The 18,674-nt window shown below is 37.7% G+C and overlaps 1 protein-coding gene across 13 annotated transcripts in view; it reads right to left on the reverse strand.

Annotated features, from left to right (window-relative positions):
* The window catches only part of RPAP2 (RNA polymerase II associated protein 2), a 127,508-nt gene that overhangs the window by 59,100 nt on the left and 49,734 nt on the right, over positions 1-18,674 (reverse strand). For 10 of the 13 annotated variants that reach the window (XM_005204296.5, XM_005204294.5, XM_059884623.1 and 7 more), the window contains 1 exon segment: positions 17,957-18,025. In XM_005204296.5, coding sequence (XP_005204353.2) covers positions 17,957-18,025 — 69 coding nt within the window. 13 annotated transcript variants of the gene reach the window in all.

Here is an 18,674-nt window from a genome sequence, read left to right on the forward strand (position 1 = left end):
CAACTTCATTGGAAAATGAAATTGTCAGGCATGATTTTAAAATCTCCCTTCTACTTACAAACTTACCTATATCCATACTTGTTGTTTAGTCACTAAGTCCTGTCCAACTCTTTTGTGACCCCATGGACTGCAGCCCACCAAGCTCCTTTGTCCATGGGATTTATTCTTATTTTCTTCTGGCCTCAGAAGATAATGTATCTATTTGACCATGATCTCACTTTTTTGATTATGGGCTTCCCAGGCAGCACTAGTGGTATAAAGAACCCACCTGCCAATGCAGGGACATGAGAGACATGGGTTTGTTTCCTGGGTCAGGAAGATCCCCTGGAGGTGGGCATGACAACCCACTTCAGTATTCCCGCCTGGAGAATCCCATGGACAGAGGAGCCTGGTGGACTACAGTCCATAGGGTTGCAGAGACTTGGACACAACTGAAGTGACTTAGTGCACACTATTATATAAGCTTCCCTGGTGGCTCAGACGGTAAAGAATCTGCCTGCAATGCAGAAGACCTGGGTACGATCCCTGGGTCGGGAAGATTCCCTGGAGAAGGGAATGGCTACCACTCCAGTATTCTTGTCTGAAGAATTCCATAGACAGAGGAGCCTGGTGGGCTACAGTTCATGGGGCACAAAGAGTCAGACACGACTGAACAACTTTCACTTCTACGTGTCTCTTCTGGGACCCTGTTCCACCATTATGTCTACCCCCCAACTCTGCCCTCAGCTTCAGATTCTTGTTAAAATTCTTCTCTGTACCCTACAAACATACTTCAGTATTTTATCCAAAACAGACTGTAACCGTTCAATTTCTTTCCTACTCTTATCAATTTTCTCAAAAGAGAAATCTGTATTTGCTAACTCCACTTCCTCTTGTTAACCTGTGATACTGAGTTTCATACGATTCTTCAAAATTACACAAAGTTTTTTTCTTTTCAAATGTGTATTTTCTTTCCCTTTGGGGAAAGAATACATAACTTTATTTCTGCTTTCAATGTGTTAATGTATCTCTCAATCAATAATGTGAGCTGTAGAGGGTTAGTGCATTTAGTTTTAGGCCATTTGAGGAATTTTGGAGCATATGAAAGTTGTATGAGTTAGTGTTTTGGACGAACAACATACTTCTCTGCACTGAAACCACAGGAATATGTGGCAGCTGCTTGATTCTTATGAAACATTTTTGCAGTGTAGCTGATTTGTCATGCATTGCAATGGAAAACCTCCATGTGACAAACAGCATCATAACGTAGAGAACTGAAAAACTCATTAGAAAGAAAATCAGTAAATAAAATCGTACAATTCAGTTACCATAACATGATTTTACCTCCACAGAAATTATGGGCGTTTAAGCAGTTTGTAGCGGTTTCCTGAGTACTTTTGCTCCCATGTAATTTTCAGTATTAAGCTTTACGTATTTTTGATATGTCTTGTCTTTTAAGGCAGAGTATACTGAGCTTCAAAAGCAGACATTACTTTGCCAACAAAGGTCTGTTTAGTCAAACCTAAGGTTTTTCCAGTAGTCATGCATGGATGTGAGAGCTGGACCATAAAGAAAGCTGAGCGCCGAAGAATCAATGCTTTTGAGTGGTGTTCGAGAAGACTCTTGAGAGTCTCTTGGCCTGCAAGGAGATCAAACCAGTCAATCCTAAAGGAAATTAGTACTGAGTCCTTGGAAGGACTGATGCTGAAGCTGAAGCTCCAATACTTTGGCTACCTGATGTGAAGAACTGATTCTCTGGAAAAGACTGAAGGCAGGAGGAGAGGGCGACGACAGAGGATGAGATGGATGGATGGCATTACTGACTTGATGGGCATGAGTTTGAGCAAGCTCCAGGAGTTGGTGATGGACAGGGAAGCCTGGCATGCTACAGTCCATGGGGTTGCAAACAGTCAGACACAACTGAGAGACTGAACTGATACCCGAGCTGTTCCAGCATGACAAAGAGAAACTCATACTGCTCACTGAAACTGGGACTACACAATTAGCAATAGTGAGAACTAGAAAATAGTAATCTGCCTTTTACCCTTTGGCCTTTATAATCTGTTCTAAAACTTTGCAAAAATATCAATATTTAAACTAGGAATAAATCAGAAGCATTTTAATTTTGCCTGCAAGAATCATATGACTTTATTGTTATTGTTAACTAGAACTATCAGAATGAGAAAAGTCAGAGGCAGGAAGAATATTAAAAAGGTGTTAAGTCTCTATAATACACAATCTAAACGGAAGTGTTTAAAGACAACAGAGAAAAAAACACCTCGGGCAGTTAGGTTTCTTGAATTTAAGAAGCACTCAATATACCTGGGAATGAAATTTTTTCCCCTTATAATTTTCATGCAAGTTTGTAAGACTAGTTAATAAAAATATATTCAGTAAGACTAGTTAAAGAAGAGTCTGCCTCTAGAGTGAATTTTTCCATTAAGATCCATTAATATTTGATAAATGCTTCCAATTCAACGAACAAATACCAACATGTAAAACATTTGAAGAATTCTCCAGAAATGTGTCTGTGATGCATCAGATAAATAAAAGATTTAGTGCTATATCTACATACTTGGTGATTGACTGCTCTATAAGCAATTCTTCTATTTATCAGTCCATAGAACATGAAAGACTAAGTCCATCGAAATCAGAGAAAAGCAATATTCAAAGTTTTAAATCAAAGATATTAAAAATTAAAATGTTTACTAATTTTATAATTGTATGAGTTAAAAGATAATCTCCCAGTCAGATGTCTAGTTTTGTCTTTCATTAATTTTTAAAAGGTTTTATAAATATCTATTTGCAAAAAAGCTATGCTAGGTTTGGTTAAAAGTAGCAACTGTTTTTAGGCTATTTACATCCTTATCAGACAATATTCATCCTGGAAAATATGAATCATTATCAAGACAAAGGTTACAGTCCTTCTTTTAACTCATGATAGTAAGCAACTATTTTCATTTTTTCCTGTGCAATTTTACCAGTGCTACCAATTCTGTTTTGAAGTTCATAATACCAACAATAATTTAATCAAGTTTTCCCTGTCCATTCACTTATTTGATTTATTCCACAAATACTAACTCAGTGTTTACTAAGTGCTAGACTGAGTGTTTGGCTCTAGGGAGACAAAAGTAATCCAGATAATGTGCTTGGTTGCATGGAGATTTGGAGAAGGAAATGGCAACACATTCCAGTGTTCTTGCCTGGAGAATCCCAGGGACGGGGGAGCCTGGTGGGCTGCCGTCTATGGGGTCGCAGAGAGTCGGACACGACTGAAGCGACTTAGCAGCAGCAGCATAGAGATTGTTTTGGTAAGAAAACAGTTTCAAATCTGCCTCTCTTACTGTAGTCATCTTTACTGGTTTAGTGTTGTTTTTACATTATCCAAACACAATTTTTGGATGACTGGAAAGTCTCTTATGTAGAAACTGTGTATATTTTTTGGTGAAGTATGTGTATATGTCCCTAAGACTGACTTATGGATTATTAAAGACGAGAAGGCAGAGAAGCTGACAAAGCACAAAATATGAAAGAAAAAAGGAAGTTAGACACCAGAATTAAACACAGTGGCTGTATGGATCAAACTCAGAAATGCTGCCCTAAGTTAATTTTCCTAAAGCACATCATTAACCTGTAGTGGAGGGGGATAAGAATAAACTAGAACAAGAAATGAAATGATAATAAGATGGGTTTTTCGAAGGAGCAATATACAAGACTTGGTTCATTCACTTCTGAAATTAAGTACGAGAGGCAAAATGTTACCAAACAACACTGACATTCAAGGCAAGGAGAAAGGCGGAGGAAAGCAGGAAAGATGAAAAAACTGGGAATGTCATCAAAGGCATATTTGCTTATTACTTTTTCTAGGAAAAGTAATATTTGCCTATTACTTCATCAGCATAAGAATTCTTCATCAGTTACACTGTTTTTTCAATACTCCCAATCCCACTTGTCTGACTATCTCTTTTGTTGCCAAATGCTCAAGCCTCCATTATTCTGAAAAGTGTTCTGAAGATTTACCATATCCTACTGGATTATAATCTCTCCTCTTTCCTCTTATGCCAACCATACGAAGAGTGGTCAACGTTTGCTGTGTCTAGTATCTTTACAACTGTCTACTAGAGCAGCCCTTGCAATCAGGTCTCAATCATCACTCTATGTAAACTGCTTCCTGGAAGGTCACCCACAACCACAATTGACCAAACTATAGTGTTTATTCAGTCCTTGTCTTTGTTCAGCAAAGGATAACTGCTTGATTTTTCAGGAAGGTAGTTAGCACCTCTTTCTTGAACCTCAAACCCACTTTGGATTCCCTGTCAGTATTCTAAGGAACACTGGGCAGTGGAAAGGGCACATATTTTGAAATCAAAATCCCAGATGTGACCTTGGACAAAGTGCTTATCTTCCTAGTCTCTTTCTTTTCTCTGGAAGTGGGACACCACCACTGACCTCACTGAATTGTGAGGATCAAATGAAATAATATAAAGAATCTAGCATGATTACACACAGCTGGTGTTCAAAAAATTATTTGTTCTTCCCCCTTTCTGCTTTCTTCTGTATTGCTCAGGCAGCCTTGGCATAGATGCAGCTCTGTTTCACTGCATTTAATACTCTCAACCAGGCCTTCTCACTCATCTCAATAATGACTATAATTTTTCTTACCATTTGGTAGCTGGCAATGGCACCCCACTCCAGTACTTCTGCCTGGAAAATCCCATGGACAGAGAAGCCTGGTAGGCTGCAGTCCATGGGGTCGCTAGAGTCAGACACAACTGAGCGACTTCCCTTTCACTTTTCACTTTCATGCATTGGAGAAGGAAATGGCAACCCACTCCAGTGTTCTTGCCTGGAGAATCCCAGGGACGGGGAAGCCTGGTGGGCTGCAATCTATGGGGTCACACAGAGTCGGACACGACTGAAGCGACTTAGCAGCAGCAGCAGTCTACCTTTTCAACTGCCTTAACCCTAAATCTTTTTAATACATTGTCTAGGTTTGTCATAGCTTTCCTTCCAAGGAGCAAGTACTTTTTTATTTTTGCAGCTGCAGTCACTGTCCGCAGTGATTTTGGAGCCCAAGAAGATAAAGTGTCACTGTTTTCTTTTCCCTCCATCTATTTGCCATGAAATGATGGGACCAGATGCCATGATCTTTGTTTTTCAAATGTTGAGTTTTAAGCCAGCTTTTTCACTCTCCTCTTTGGCCCTCATCAAGAGGCTCCTTAGTTCCTCTTCACTTTCTGCCATTGGAACGGTATCATTTGCACATCTGAGGTTGTTGATATTTCTCCTGGCAATCTTGATTCCAGCTTGTGATTCATTCAACCTGGCATTTCGCATGATGTACTCTTATAGAAGTTAGTAAGCAGGCTGACAGCATACAGCCTTTACATGCTCCCAGTTTTGAACCAGTCCATTGTTCTACGTCTGGTTCTAACTGTTGCTTCTTACTTGCATACACGTTTATCAGGAGGCAGATAAGGTGGTCTGGTATTCCTGTCTCTTTAATTTTCCAGTTTGTTGTGATCTACACAGTCAAAGACTTTATTTAGTGTAGTCAACAAAGCAGATTTTTTTCTGGAATTCCCTTGCTTTTTCCATGATCCAACAGATGTTGGCAATTTGGTCTCTGGTTCCTTTGATCTTCTATATCTAGCTTGAAGATCAGGAGTTCTCAGTCCACTGTTGAAGCCTAGCTTGAAGGATTTCAAGCATAACCTTGCTGGCATGTGAAATGGGTATAACTGTGCGGTAGTGTGAACATTCTTTGGCATTGCCTTTCTTTGGGATTGGAATGAAAACTGACTTTTTCCAATCCTGTGGCCACTGCTGAGTTTTCCAAATTTGCTGGCATGTTGAATACATCACTGTTAACACCATCACCTTTTAGGATTTGAAATAGCTCAGTTCTGAATTCCATCACCTCCACTAGCTTTGTTTGTAGTAATGCTTCCTAAGGCCCACTTGACTTCACACTCTAGGATGTCTGGCTCTAGGTGAGTGACCATAGCCATCATAGTTATCTGGATCATTAAGGCCTTTTTTGTACAGTTCTCCTGTGTATTCTTGCCACCTCTTTTTAATTTTTTCTGCTTCTGTCAGGTCCTTGCCAGTTTAGTCCTTTTTTATGCCCATCTTTCATGAAATGTTCCCTTGGTCTCTCCAATTTTCTGGAATGACCTCTAGTCTTTCCCATTCTAATGTTTTCCTCTACTTCTTTGCATTGTTCATTTAAGATTTTCTTATCTCTCCTTGCTATTCTCTGGAACTCTGCATTCAGTTGGGAGGTGTATCTTTCCCCTTCTCATTTGCCTTTAGCTTCTCTTCTCAGCTATTTGTAAGGCCTCCTCAGACAACCATTTCACCTTTTTGCATTTCTTTTTCTTGGGGATGGCTTTGGTCACTGCCTCCTGTACAGTGTTATGAACCTCTGTTCATAGTTCTTCAGGCACTCTGTCTACCAGATCTAGTCCCTTGAATCTATTTGTCACCTGCACTGTATAAGCAATCATAAGGGATTTGATTTAGGTCATACCTGAATGGTCTGGTGGTTTTCCCTACTTTCTTCGATTTAAGCCTGAATTTTGCAATAAGGAACTCATGATCTGAGCCACAGTCAGCAGACTGTATAGAGCTTCTCCATCTTTGGTTGCAAAGTACATAATCAGTCTGATTTTGGTATTGACTGTCTGGTGATATCCATGTGTAGAGTCGTCTTTAAAAATTTTTTTTTAATTTATTTTTTAAGTGAAGGATAATTGCTTTACATAGAGTCATCTCTTGTGTTGCTGGAAGAGGGTGTTGTTTGCTATGACGAGTGTGTTCTCTTGGCATAATTCTGTTAGTCTTTGCCCTGCTTCATTTTGCACAAACCTAGACAGTATATTAAAAAGCAGAGATATCATTTTGTTAATAAAGGTCTGTATAGTCAAAGCTATGTTTTTTCCAGTAGTCATGTATGGATGTGAGAGTTGGACCATAGAGAAGGCTGAGTGCCAAAGAACTGATGCTTTTGCATTCTGGTGCTGGAGAAGAGTTTAAGAGTCCCTTGGACCGCAAGAAAATCAAACCAGTCAATCCTGAAGGAAATCAATACTGAATATTCACTGGAAGGACTGATGCTGAGGATCCAATACTTTGGCCACCTGAGAAAAGCCAACTCACTGGAAAAGACCCTGATGCAGGGGAAGATTAAAGGTAGGAGGAGAAGGGGGCAACAGAGGATGGGATGTTTGGATAGTATCACCAACTCAGTGGACATGAGTTTGAGCAAACTCCAGGAGATAGTGAAGGACAGGGAAACCTGCCATGCTGCAGTCCATGGGGTTGCAAAAAGTCGGACATGACTTAACAACTGGACAATAACCACCACCTTAAATATGCCTGAATAGGAATAGGCTCAGTGCTTGGAGAACAGGTTAAATCAAATCTAGTAACTACTTCAGTTAGTTCCTCATACTCTCTTCTCTAAAAGAACCAGTATTTTTCCCCGTTATCTGTCTTAATTTTGTGAAATCATGTTTGTCCCCCCTTTATCTCCATTGCTAAACTTTGTATCTGGAGCTGTAATGTCTCTCATTTCATTTTCATTGTGATCATTTTATTTCACTGACTAAGTGTTCTTTGGTTAACTAGGCTGTTACTAGTGGAGGACTTGAGAAAATCAATTTCATAAATGCTGTGGGCAAGAACCAGAATGCAAGGGATCAATGAAAAGCACTGGAATCACTGACAGCAGACTAGCTTCTTCAAGACATTTGGCAAGTGAAAGGATGATAGTCTGGGAAGCTCAGCAAGGTTGTGGAGGACGGATAGGTATTTTTTTCTTTTCTGTTTTTTAAACTTTAAAAAATGAATAAGCAGTTGTAGGCAGAAGGGAAGCAACTTGGGAGGCAGGAAGAAAAGAGTCAACCAAAAGTCAGAAATGATTGCTTCCTAATAATTAATTCTTTTATTCACCGTTAGGTATTTATTTTAAATCTGTGATGCTAAAGTGCAGGGCATATAATGGTGCATAAAATCACAGATAGAACCTGCCCCTAAAATCTTCAAGTTTTTTTTTTTTTTTGGCTGTGCATGTAGGATATCAGTTCCCTGACCAGGGATCTAACTCACACATCCCCTGCAATTGGAAGTGGGGAGTCTTAATACTGGACTGCCAGGGAAGTTCTAAAATCTTCAATTTGAGTGAGACAGATATTAATCAAGTAATATCAAGTATATTGAATCATACAGTTCAATATAAAACTGAAAACAGGGCAAATGCTAGGAAAGATAAGTACATGGTGTTGTGGCCTATTATAAAGTGTTTTGATCTACTCAGCGAAGTCCAGGAAACGTTTTTTTGAGGAAGGAACACTTCCTCAAGTTCTGAGAGATGAGGGGGAATTAACCAAAGGAATAGGAGTGGAAAGAACATTCTGGATAAAGGGAACCACATGGGTCCTGTGGCGAGAGGAAAGACGATGAGAAGGGCTGGAGTGGCAGGAACGAGGAGAACAAGGCAGGGTGGTGTAAGCTGAGGCTGAGCCACACAGGGCCACAATGACAGCAAGTGGAGGCCGTGGAGGGACTGGTGTGAGGTGGAAGACAGGACAGATGGGACTCCAGTAAGACTGATCTCCCTAAAGCACTGGCTTCAGGAGGGTACTCTGCTCAAAACTTCAGTGACTTTCACTGTCCACTAAAATAAGTTTCCTTGCCATTAAAGGCTCTATCTCTACTATACACCTAACTTTCCAACTACTCTTTCCAGTTCCAGCTATCTTTACTCGTCACTACATCTCTTCTCTGCTTTTTTCATTATACAGGTACTTCCTAGAATGCTCTCAACCTTTCATTTCTATTTCTTGAAACCCTTTCTCTTTTTGGGGCCCATCAAAAATCCCACTTCTGTGAAATCTTTTTTGATCTTCCTAGTAGAGCTATTTTGCTGCTTTGAAGTCCCACGAGTCTGTGTTTCTTTCTTGCCTGTCGTTACCTGTGAACATACAGTTCTCTCCCTTTCCTCAGCAGTCTTGGAGGGCAGGGTCTTTGTCTTTGTTTAATCTCTGTATTCCCCAGCTGCTCGATAAACAATTTAAAGTCATATTTCTAATATTTGAAAACATTTCCATTATTGTGTAGATGCCAGCCTCTACACAGATTCACAGTTCTGATGCTGTAGCAAAGTGTGAGTCTCATCCTTCCTGGTATAATATGGGCTCTTATGCTGGTTTTTATGGCACGATATTAAAAACATGAAAAAAAAGTCCTAACAAACTCTTTAGACTAAAAATCAGGGCAACAGGCAAGGTAGCTTATCAGTCCTTTAGCTAACAATCAGATGGTACTATCTGAGATGAAACACAGATTACCATACCTAGTTCAAAGAAGTTCTATCAATGAATGGTTGGGATCTTTTCATCAATGAAGGGGAGGGGGGGAGGCATTATTCTAGAACTACTTTAAAAAATGTCCGTAAATGTGATCTGAACAAAGAATCGGAAACATTTTGAAATTTAAAAAATCAACTTACACATTCTACTTTGCTCTTCACCACACATTCTACTTTGCTCTTCACCGCCTTTGGTATAATGCTGAGGTACTAACTCACTTCACTGTTCCCTTTAGCATCCAGAGCAGCTTCCTCATCTCTGATGTGGAGAGCAATATGTCATCAGCAAGGTCTACAGCAGAAAGAGACTAAAGGAATCTTAGGGGTATTCATCCCATTTACTTAAATGAGCACTCTGTACTCTTTCCACAGAAGGAATGGCTAGCAGTATTAATGTATTTCTTGCCAAGCTTAAGGACTAAGATACCAAACAAAGCAGTAACACCTGGACAGTGTCTCCATGACTATCAGCACAGTTACATTGTTTCCTATGCTCAAATAATCATCTTCATTGTCTCCTTCAGTAGCCTTTGACATACTGCATTAAAATAGTTTCTTATTTATGAGATGTCATAGTTGAATTCACACTGCCAAGTTAATTTAACCAGGATTTAGTCCCCCTCTTATTACTAACAAGACCAAAAAAATGCACAATGAAGTTAAGAAACTTGTGCAAGGCTGAACTGCTAATGCAAGGTAAAAATTAAGATATAATCCAGAATGAGACTGAACTTAGGGTTCTTAAGAACCCTTGCACAGTTAAAGGTGGTCTTTGGGGTAAGGGAATTACATTTACAAAAATATAATACTTAATAATAATTTACATAAATTTCATTTTATCCAAGGCACAAATCTAAAGTCTCACAATTTGCAAAACCAAAAGGCATGTGAGGTTATTACTGTTAAGGACTTCTGAAAGAAGAGCATACCATGAAGAAGTATATTATTATGAACTTTCTATTTCAGAACTACTATCTGGAAAACTGAGATAAAAACTTTGTTATAAAAGACCATGATAGCCAAATAAAATAAAATGTTTTTCTTCTAACAGATGGTTTATGTCCTGATAATGTTTGCATTTAATGCTTTGGGATTACCTATTAATAAGGAAGCAGGGATGCTTTCCATTGATATTTCTAATTCAAAAGAAACAAGTTCTTTGTAGCTCACCTAGTAGTGATAATATTACACGTTGGTTTGCTTAAAGGGCTGGGCTATTGTGAGTTTAAACTTTATATCTAAATCCTGTTTGTGACAGCTCTATAGAGCAGCTTTGGAGATGTGTTAGAAAAACTTTTCTTCATAATTACTGCTATGAAACAATTATCTAAGAATAGTGGCTACAACTTTTTCAGTACTCTAAGACAGAAATGGAACCAACCAGCAGTGTCCACAATGATTATCACACTCTTACGGTACAGAACTCTGAGGCTAGGGCTAACAGTGCCCTTAATTAAGCCTCATGCTTCCTGGCCTCCCCTGGCTATGCTCTCAGTGCACTCAGTCAGGCTGTGAAGATGTCAAGAGCAAGTAGGGAGGGAGACTGACTTCTCAAGTCGAGGTGACTGGTAAGGGCCAGGTGCTGCCTGCTACCAGCTGTCCCCACTGCTGTTACTGTGCTGCTTGGGAAGGGGAGGCTGCGGAGACATCTTTTTGCTGAAGACCCTTGGGGACTTTAGTATGTATTCTGGCCCAAGGTTGGGGACTCTTAGCTACTTATGGATTAAAAAACCAACATTATAAAATTGCCCAAAATTTGAGAACTTCTGAGGGGAAAAAAAAATTAGTGAAGAAAGTAGGCTTTTGTTAAAAATTTAAAGAAGTACTATTTTTCCTTTAGAAAATATCTGGGTTCCCACACAGCCTGGTGGCTGAGGATAAAGTTACTTCAATGAAAAAATATTATATTTTTCTTATAAGTCAGCCATACATATAGGGGGCTTAGGAATAATCTAATTATTATTTAATACTCAGTAAACAGGTACTTTAGAACTTCCCTGGTGGCTTTACTTAAACTTCACAATGATGGGTGTGTGAGGGGGCTCATTTTGCGTATGTAGTAGAAATTCCTAGAACATAAAAAATTGATGTTACAAAAAAAAAAAAAATTGATGTTACAGGTCCACGAAGGTCTAAATTTAATCAGAACAAGCATATTTAAAGTTTGGAAAACTACAAACATAAGCCTGGTGGGGCTGCTGGGTATGAGGCGGTTCAATCTATAGCGTCTTCACAAAGTGCCCACAGAAATTTAAAACAGTGCACTTATTGTGGAATACAGTTTGGCAGTTCCTCAGATAAATAAAGAGTTATCACATGACCCACTAATTCCACTAAGAGAATCGAAAACTCATGTTCTTACAAAAACTTACACACAAATGTTCCTAAGAACCAAAGAATGGAAATAACCCAGATGTCCATTAACTGATAAACGGATAAATAAAATGTGGTATATCCATACAATGGAATATTACTCAGCCATAAAAAGGAATGGAGTGCTGTTACACGCTGCAACATGAAGTAAACCCAGAATACATTAAGTGAGAGACACCAGACACAAAAGCCACATATTATACGATTCCATCCATATGAAATGTTCAGAATAGGTAAATCCAGAGAGACAGAAAGTAGACTAGTGATTGCCAGGGGATGGAGGAAGGGAAAACTGGGACTAAGGTAATGCATATGAAGATAATTTTGGGGATGATGAAGTGTTCTGGAATGAGACAGTGGTGACAGTTGCTGTATACTCACACCACACTGCTGTATACTCACACTCACAAAACAGTGAGTATACTAAAAACCAGTGAACTGTACATTTTAAAATAGTGTATTTTGTTACATGAATTATATCTCAATAAAATTCAATTAAATATAAAATCTGTAATTATAAGGAAACAAAATTATTTCAGTGATCTGCTATTATGGTCTCAAATACTGAAAAATATATTGGGAATATTGAGAAAGGCTTTCGAATACTTCTGAGAACCAATAAATTTCTAAGGCACTGTATCTTCATTTTTCATGGTGTGCTCACAAATTTCTCTAAGGAAATTAGTGATGGGCGCACTATAAAAAACAATCTGCTGAAGCAAAAAGCTGTAGTCACATCTTTCTGTTCATGCCTAGTACCCTAGGGAAGTGGCTCTCCTGAGTGTCTATCTGTATGATGGTTACCTAAAGTGGCTGCCCACATCCAGTGAAGGCTTTTGTTTAGTGATCATGGTCAAGTTGAGCTTATTTAAATACCATTTCCCAGGACTTACATGCTACTCCCAGAACGACGGGAATACTCAAAGCTTTTAGGGGGAATAAACTATTGCGTGGTCTGTGTCTAGGAAGTGGGCCACAGTTCACTGGAAACAGACAGTTCAGATAAATAAAATGAAAGCAGACATTTTTGGAGATGATCTTGAAAGCTTTCCATTAGAGAACATCAAGGGCATAAAACTAGGAATAGCATATATCCATGTTAGACTACCACAAGTCACTTTCTACCCTCCATTCTTTCTAAGCAGTACAACGTAACTAAGTATTTACTTACTTCTTCCTTCATTAGATAACCAAATCATTCCCATGGAACACAATAACACCTTTCTCTAGCTATCTACTAAGAGACATTTGACTCCTGTGCTACAGTTAGCTATAGATCATCACATTACATAAGCAGTGGTCTTTCTACAAAGGTTCCACATTAAACTCTGGTGAAAAAATGACATTTTAGATACAAGAAGTTATTGAAGAAACTGATTCCCACTTCTGGCACAAGTGCTGCACATAAAGGAACTCAAGCCAATCAATTTGTTTCTTCATAGCCTCCTATACTGTTTCTTTTTGGCTGCCAGACTTGGTCTGGACTGTTCTCTAGATTTCTCAGCTTTCCTAACATTTGCATGTTACAGGTTCAAGTATAATGACTGAGGTCAAAGAAGACTGGGAAGACTAAGACCAAAGGGAAGAGAGGGAGGAGGAAAAGGACTGAGCTGAGGGGGTGTGTCCTACAGCTATAAAATCTCAAAATACCAGTCAAAATCTTCTCAAAGAAACTACTCTGAAAACCATGACCATGATAAACAGTGATTCTTCAGTTTCTGTTTCCCTATACTGAGGACAGATGAGAATATGAGGAATAGAAAAACCAATATATGTTACACTATGAGAAGGCATCAGAAAACAAGCACACTTTAGTGTAATTTATTGTGCCGGCTCAGACAGTAAAGAGTCTGCCTGCAGTGTGGGAGACCCGGGTTTGATCCCTGGGTTGGGAAGATACCCTGGAGAAGGAAATGGCAACCCACTCCAGAATTCTTGCCTGGAAAATCCCATGGATGGAGGAGCCTGGCAGGCTACAGTCCATGGGGTCGCAAAGAGTCTGACGTGACTGAGCGACTTCACTTATTGTGCTTTCTAATCTGATGTATAAACAACACTGAAATATACAAATACATTAACAAGTTTTACACAATAGCACATTTAGGTACTAAAACATTTACAGGAGACTATATACTTACATACGTTTTTATGAAAATCATGCATCAGGACTGTGGAAAGAGCCTAATATCTTTACTAGAGCATACTGATGTGAGAAAATCAGATTCAACTTCATATTATTCAACATATAATCTGTAATCATAAAGTACTAATAAAATTCAACAAAGTTATTACAGCTAAGAGCTTAAGCAACACCACCAACTACTAGGTTATTTTATTGCAATTCTAATCAGTTATTTAAAAAAAATATTAGTGTTCATCATCACTGTAAGTTCTTCTATGTGTAAGGAGTTCTTGTGAATTTATCTTTGTTAATTATAACATTTATTAAATAAAAATGTGAGTAGCAAAGGCACATTAATTCCTTCATTGTTAAATAAATGTATACTGCTCCAGTGTTCTTGCCTGGAGAATCCCAGGGACGGGGGAACCTGGTTGGCTGCTGTCTATGGGGTCGCACTGAGTCGGACACGACTGAAACGACATAGCAGCAGCAGCAGCTTAAGCTTTAAAAGGTTTTTCAGTGTGCTTTTGGTAACGGTTTAGGTTTGAATACATAGTATAAGTATCAATAAATGTTGCAGTCATACTGGCCATTCCATTTCTCACTATGGAATTAGTGAGAAATCTAAATGAACAGAGTACCAATTGATCAAGAATATCAATTTGATTTCATCAACTTCTTTGAGATTATATGGGTATAAAGTTCCCATCAGTGCACACTGATAAAGTACATATTGTGGTTCAAATTTTTAAAATGTTAATGTTTGTGAAAGTTCAAGGGAAGTTACCAGGAAAAGATGGTTTGCTACAGACACACCTTATTTATTCTTAAGAAAATAGATGTGAAAATTTAGGACCCAGCTTTCTTGTTTGGACTATCATGTTTTGCTTAAAATGTTGATTTTCCCTTCTAACAAGAGTTAGATTTGAGCCATTTATTTTACTATACATGTGTATAGGTATCCTTTTCTAAGTGCTTCTCATGAGGAATTTTGAAAACAGCTTTCATGCATTAAACTAATGCTAAAAAAACAAAAATTTGCAATATTCACAAAGAATAGTACCGTTGTTATAATAATACTAAACATATTATCTTACTGTATTCATCTTCAGTGTCTACAACTACCATTCGGGACCTTCTTCCTAGCTATTAAGACTTCTAAGAAGTCCACTTAATATGAATTTCAGAAATGTCTACAATGACTTTAAAAATTCCATTGGCAATTTGAGAGTAGATGCAAAGATTTTCTGAATCATAGGATAATTAAATGAATAAAAGGTAAATCCCATGTATGCCTATGCTCAATCTTAGTGGCAATAAAAGACTGAATGATGAGTTACTATTTTACAAATATGTGTTTACCTTCTTTCTTTTTATATGTACATGCCTCTTGGAATGTGTGAAGTCTCCATATTTTCCCTGGATTTAAGGTTGTTTATCTAATGCTAGCCCTCACATCTGCTTTTTCTTTCCCCAATGACAATAAATGTCTTCCCAAAAAAGTAACTGTGGGGCTTCCCTGGTGATTCAGTGGTATACAATCCGCCTGCCAATGCAGGAGACGTGGGTCCGATTCCTGATCCAGGAAGATCCCATGTGCCACAGAGCAACTAAGCCCGAGTGTCACAACTACTAAGCCTGTACTTGGCAACAAGAGAAGCCACCGCAATGAAAAGCCTACACACTGCAACTAGAGAGCAGCCCGTCTGCCACAACTAGAGAAAAGCCTGCTGCAACAAATACCAGCACAGCCAAAAGTAAATAAAACTGTATGTATAAAAAAAGTGGGAACCAGAAGTGGGAGGAAAGAAGAGTGCAAATATATATTAAAGTATAATTACACTTTACAGAAGCCAGTGGATGGGTTTTAATATGATGGCTGTGTATTTTCATTTTACTCCCATCTCATATGGTAATATTTACTGTAAAATGATGACGAAAGGACAGGCTAAGAAGGAAAAGGGCTATCAACTGAGCCATAGATTCCCTAGGGGGCAGAAATACGAAAAGCTAAAGGGAATTTGCTGAGAAATGAGGAAGTAAGAAATAAAACAGTATGGGGACTGAAGTCTTAAGAGAACAAATGACGAAAAACTAAGGAGATTCAGTTAGGGAAGATAAAGAATGTTCAAGAGGGCCTATAGCAAAAGTTATGAGAAAATTATCAGAAAACGAGATTTGAAAGGCGAAAACAAGATTTGAAAGGCAAAAACAAAGAAGTACCAGCTAACTTTGTGTCTACAAGTGACTAAAGATTTTAAAAGAAGCCAAAAGGGCCCTAACTGGAAAGGTTTTTAGTTGTCAAGGGCTCAAAAGTACCAAAGACTAGAGAAAGATGGGTGTATCTAACTAACTGTAGGGCTTAGGGAATAATGAAAGAGAATTCCAGGTGAATGACAAAAGCAAAGTGTTCACTGCTACAACCTTAGGCTAGACTGCATACTGTGAAATATGCAATACACCTTAAGATGTGCAGTTTTGTTTCTTCAATTAAATTACTATTTTCATGGGTCAGCGACCCTTGAAATCCCTACACTAAATCCAAAGTGAGAGAAGGCAAATAGTATTAATACATAAAAGAACTAGCAAAGCTTTTAGTGTTCTGGGCAACATGGGTGCTTCTATTAAAATAAAATTACTTTTATATGAAATAATCATACACAGTTTCGATGGTAGCTTTAAATTTCATTTTCCATACTATTTTTTGTTCCTTGTTATACATTTTGGAGAAGATCTGGCAAGAGTTTGATACAAAAAGAAGTAGGATCTAACGTGCATCCTCAGTAAGCAGCTGCTCATTAAGATAATACTTCCAGTCACTGGCTTAGAAAGCAAGATTCTGAGATTACTTCTAAGCCTTGGGCCTCTGACTTGTCAACCAAAAAAGTTACTTCCCCTTTAGTGTAATGAATTGCAGAAGTACAGTTAAACAGTTATCTATGAGGGTTTATTAGCAGGCATAGGATATGGTGGGTGAGCAGAGAGATACTGACTTTTTTTTTGCCAGTGAGCAAAATATTTACAAATTTCATAAAATGGAAAGAACTTTCTAAAAAATTAATAAGATCTGTTTCACAAATTACCAATTCAACTGGAACATTGAATAGTAAAAATGACAAAAGATTTGTTCTTATGGTTGATAAAAAATTTATGTCAGGGCATTCAAGTAAAGTTATTTTCTGTGTTCTGATTTAATGAATCATGTGAGTTGTATCTCGTTGGGTGACACAGATGCTGGCTCAGTGAAGCCTACTCTAATGCTTCCCAGCACAGCCTTCCTTGGGACAGTGAAGCCAGAATAATATGTCAGACTGAAGTAATATCAAAGAAAGAAATGTAGGGCTGGAGATGCTATGAGGTTGGCTCATAACACTTCTTGATCTGTGAGTGTCCAGTAAGCATTCAATGTCCTATGGGCTTCAATGAACTAACAAGCATCAAGTAATAACAGTAATGCAGTAATGAATGGTCTTCCAAAGAAGACTTCTGCAATTCAAGCTGAAAAACACTACACTTACGAGATGGTTTTAACTCTATTCAAAGACAGCCTTAGAAACCACTAGTGATTTCTTAAGAGGTGAACGAGTATTAAATGTTTTATATATGCTTGTGTAGTATCTACTTTAGTTCCTTTAAATCTGTTTGATTTTACATTGATTTTGAAAACAAAACTTTTCTGATGATATTAATAATAAGAACCGTGATGAAAAATAAAATAGCATTAGCTATATTGGTAAAAATATAGATGTAAAATAATGAAGCCATTTAACATTAATAAAATAAATGCACTGTTAAAAATGAAATTAACGGACTAGCCTGAGTATATCCCACATGGAGGTGTTTTTTTCTTTCAAGTGATTACAAATAATATTTGAGAAAAAAAAATGCCCTGAGAAGAAAAGATAGTTAAACATATAAAGAGAACGACAACAGTTTATCAAAATACAGCGTATCATTTTACATGAAAGTTATTCTATCATAAGGAAAATTGGTGCAAAATAAAGGTATATTTTCCAAAGAAGTTTAGAAAACTAATGAATTAACTGTTTTTCCCTAGTCAAATTCTTCATATTTAGTATTTAGAATTAAAAATCTGGAAGAGTACTTACATTGACAGCAACACCAAAGCAATTAAGGTCCACTCTGCAGGTTTATGTATAATATTTCTATTTGTTAATCTGAAAGACAGGTAAAATTTACCAAAAGATTGTTACAGTTAAATACATAAACTTTCTATTTTTAGATAAACTCAGTTTTATGATATCATGTGTTAAAGGACACTTTTTTAATCCTCGTTATATTTGATGGAAAAGAGTCAACAGTATAATAATGTGGCTTGATATTCAGAAGGAAGTGTTCTAGCCTCACATTTATATATTTATAACAATACCACTGTTAGACAAGATGGGGATATAGGAACAATATGGGGAACTAAACTGAATGGTTTATTAAAACACATGAACACAGACACGCCTCCTAACTGTATCTTTTGTTTTTCCCTAATCAAATGTTTTATTAAAACTGAAAAGGTAAGCAATTTCTGATTTTAATTCAGCTTTTGCTAGGTTGCCAGCAGGCAATTAAGGAATGTCATAATCCATAATTTTCAGAAGTCAGAGTTGACTTGATAAATTTTAAGACTAGGTATCTTTATTCAAGAAAAGTTTTAAAAAATCAGAAGTAAAATCTATCACTTAGCAGTTGATGACAATAAAGTACACTGTAGTCATCTTATTTCTCAGAAAACATTTAGAAGGATCACTCTAAATAAAAAAATGATATAAGCTGATAAAAAGCAGCCAAAAATATCTGATAAAGGATTGTTAT

The sequence above is a fragment of the Bos taurus genome, chromosome 3, assembly GCF_002263795.3.
Source record: "Bos taurus isolate L1 Dominette 01449 registration number 42190680 breed Hereford chromosome 3, ARS-UCD2.0, whole genome shotgun sequence".
Classification (NCBI taxonomy): Eukaryota; Metazoa; Chordata; class Mammalia; order Artiodactyla; family Bovidae; genus Bos; species Bos taurus.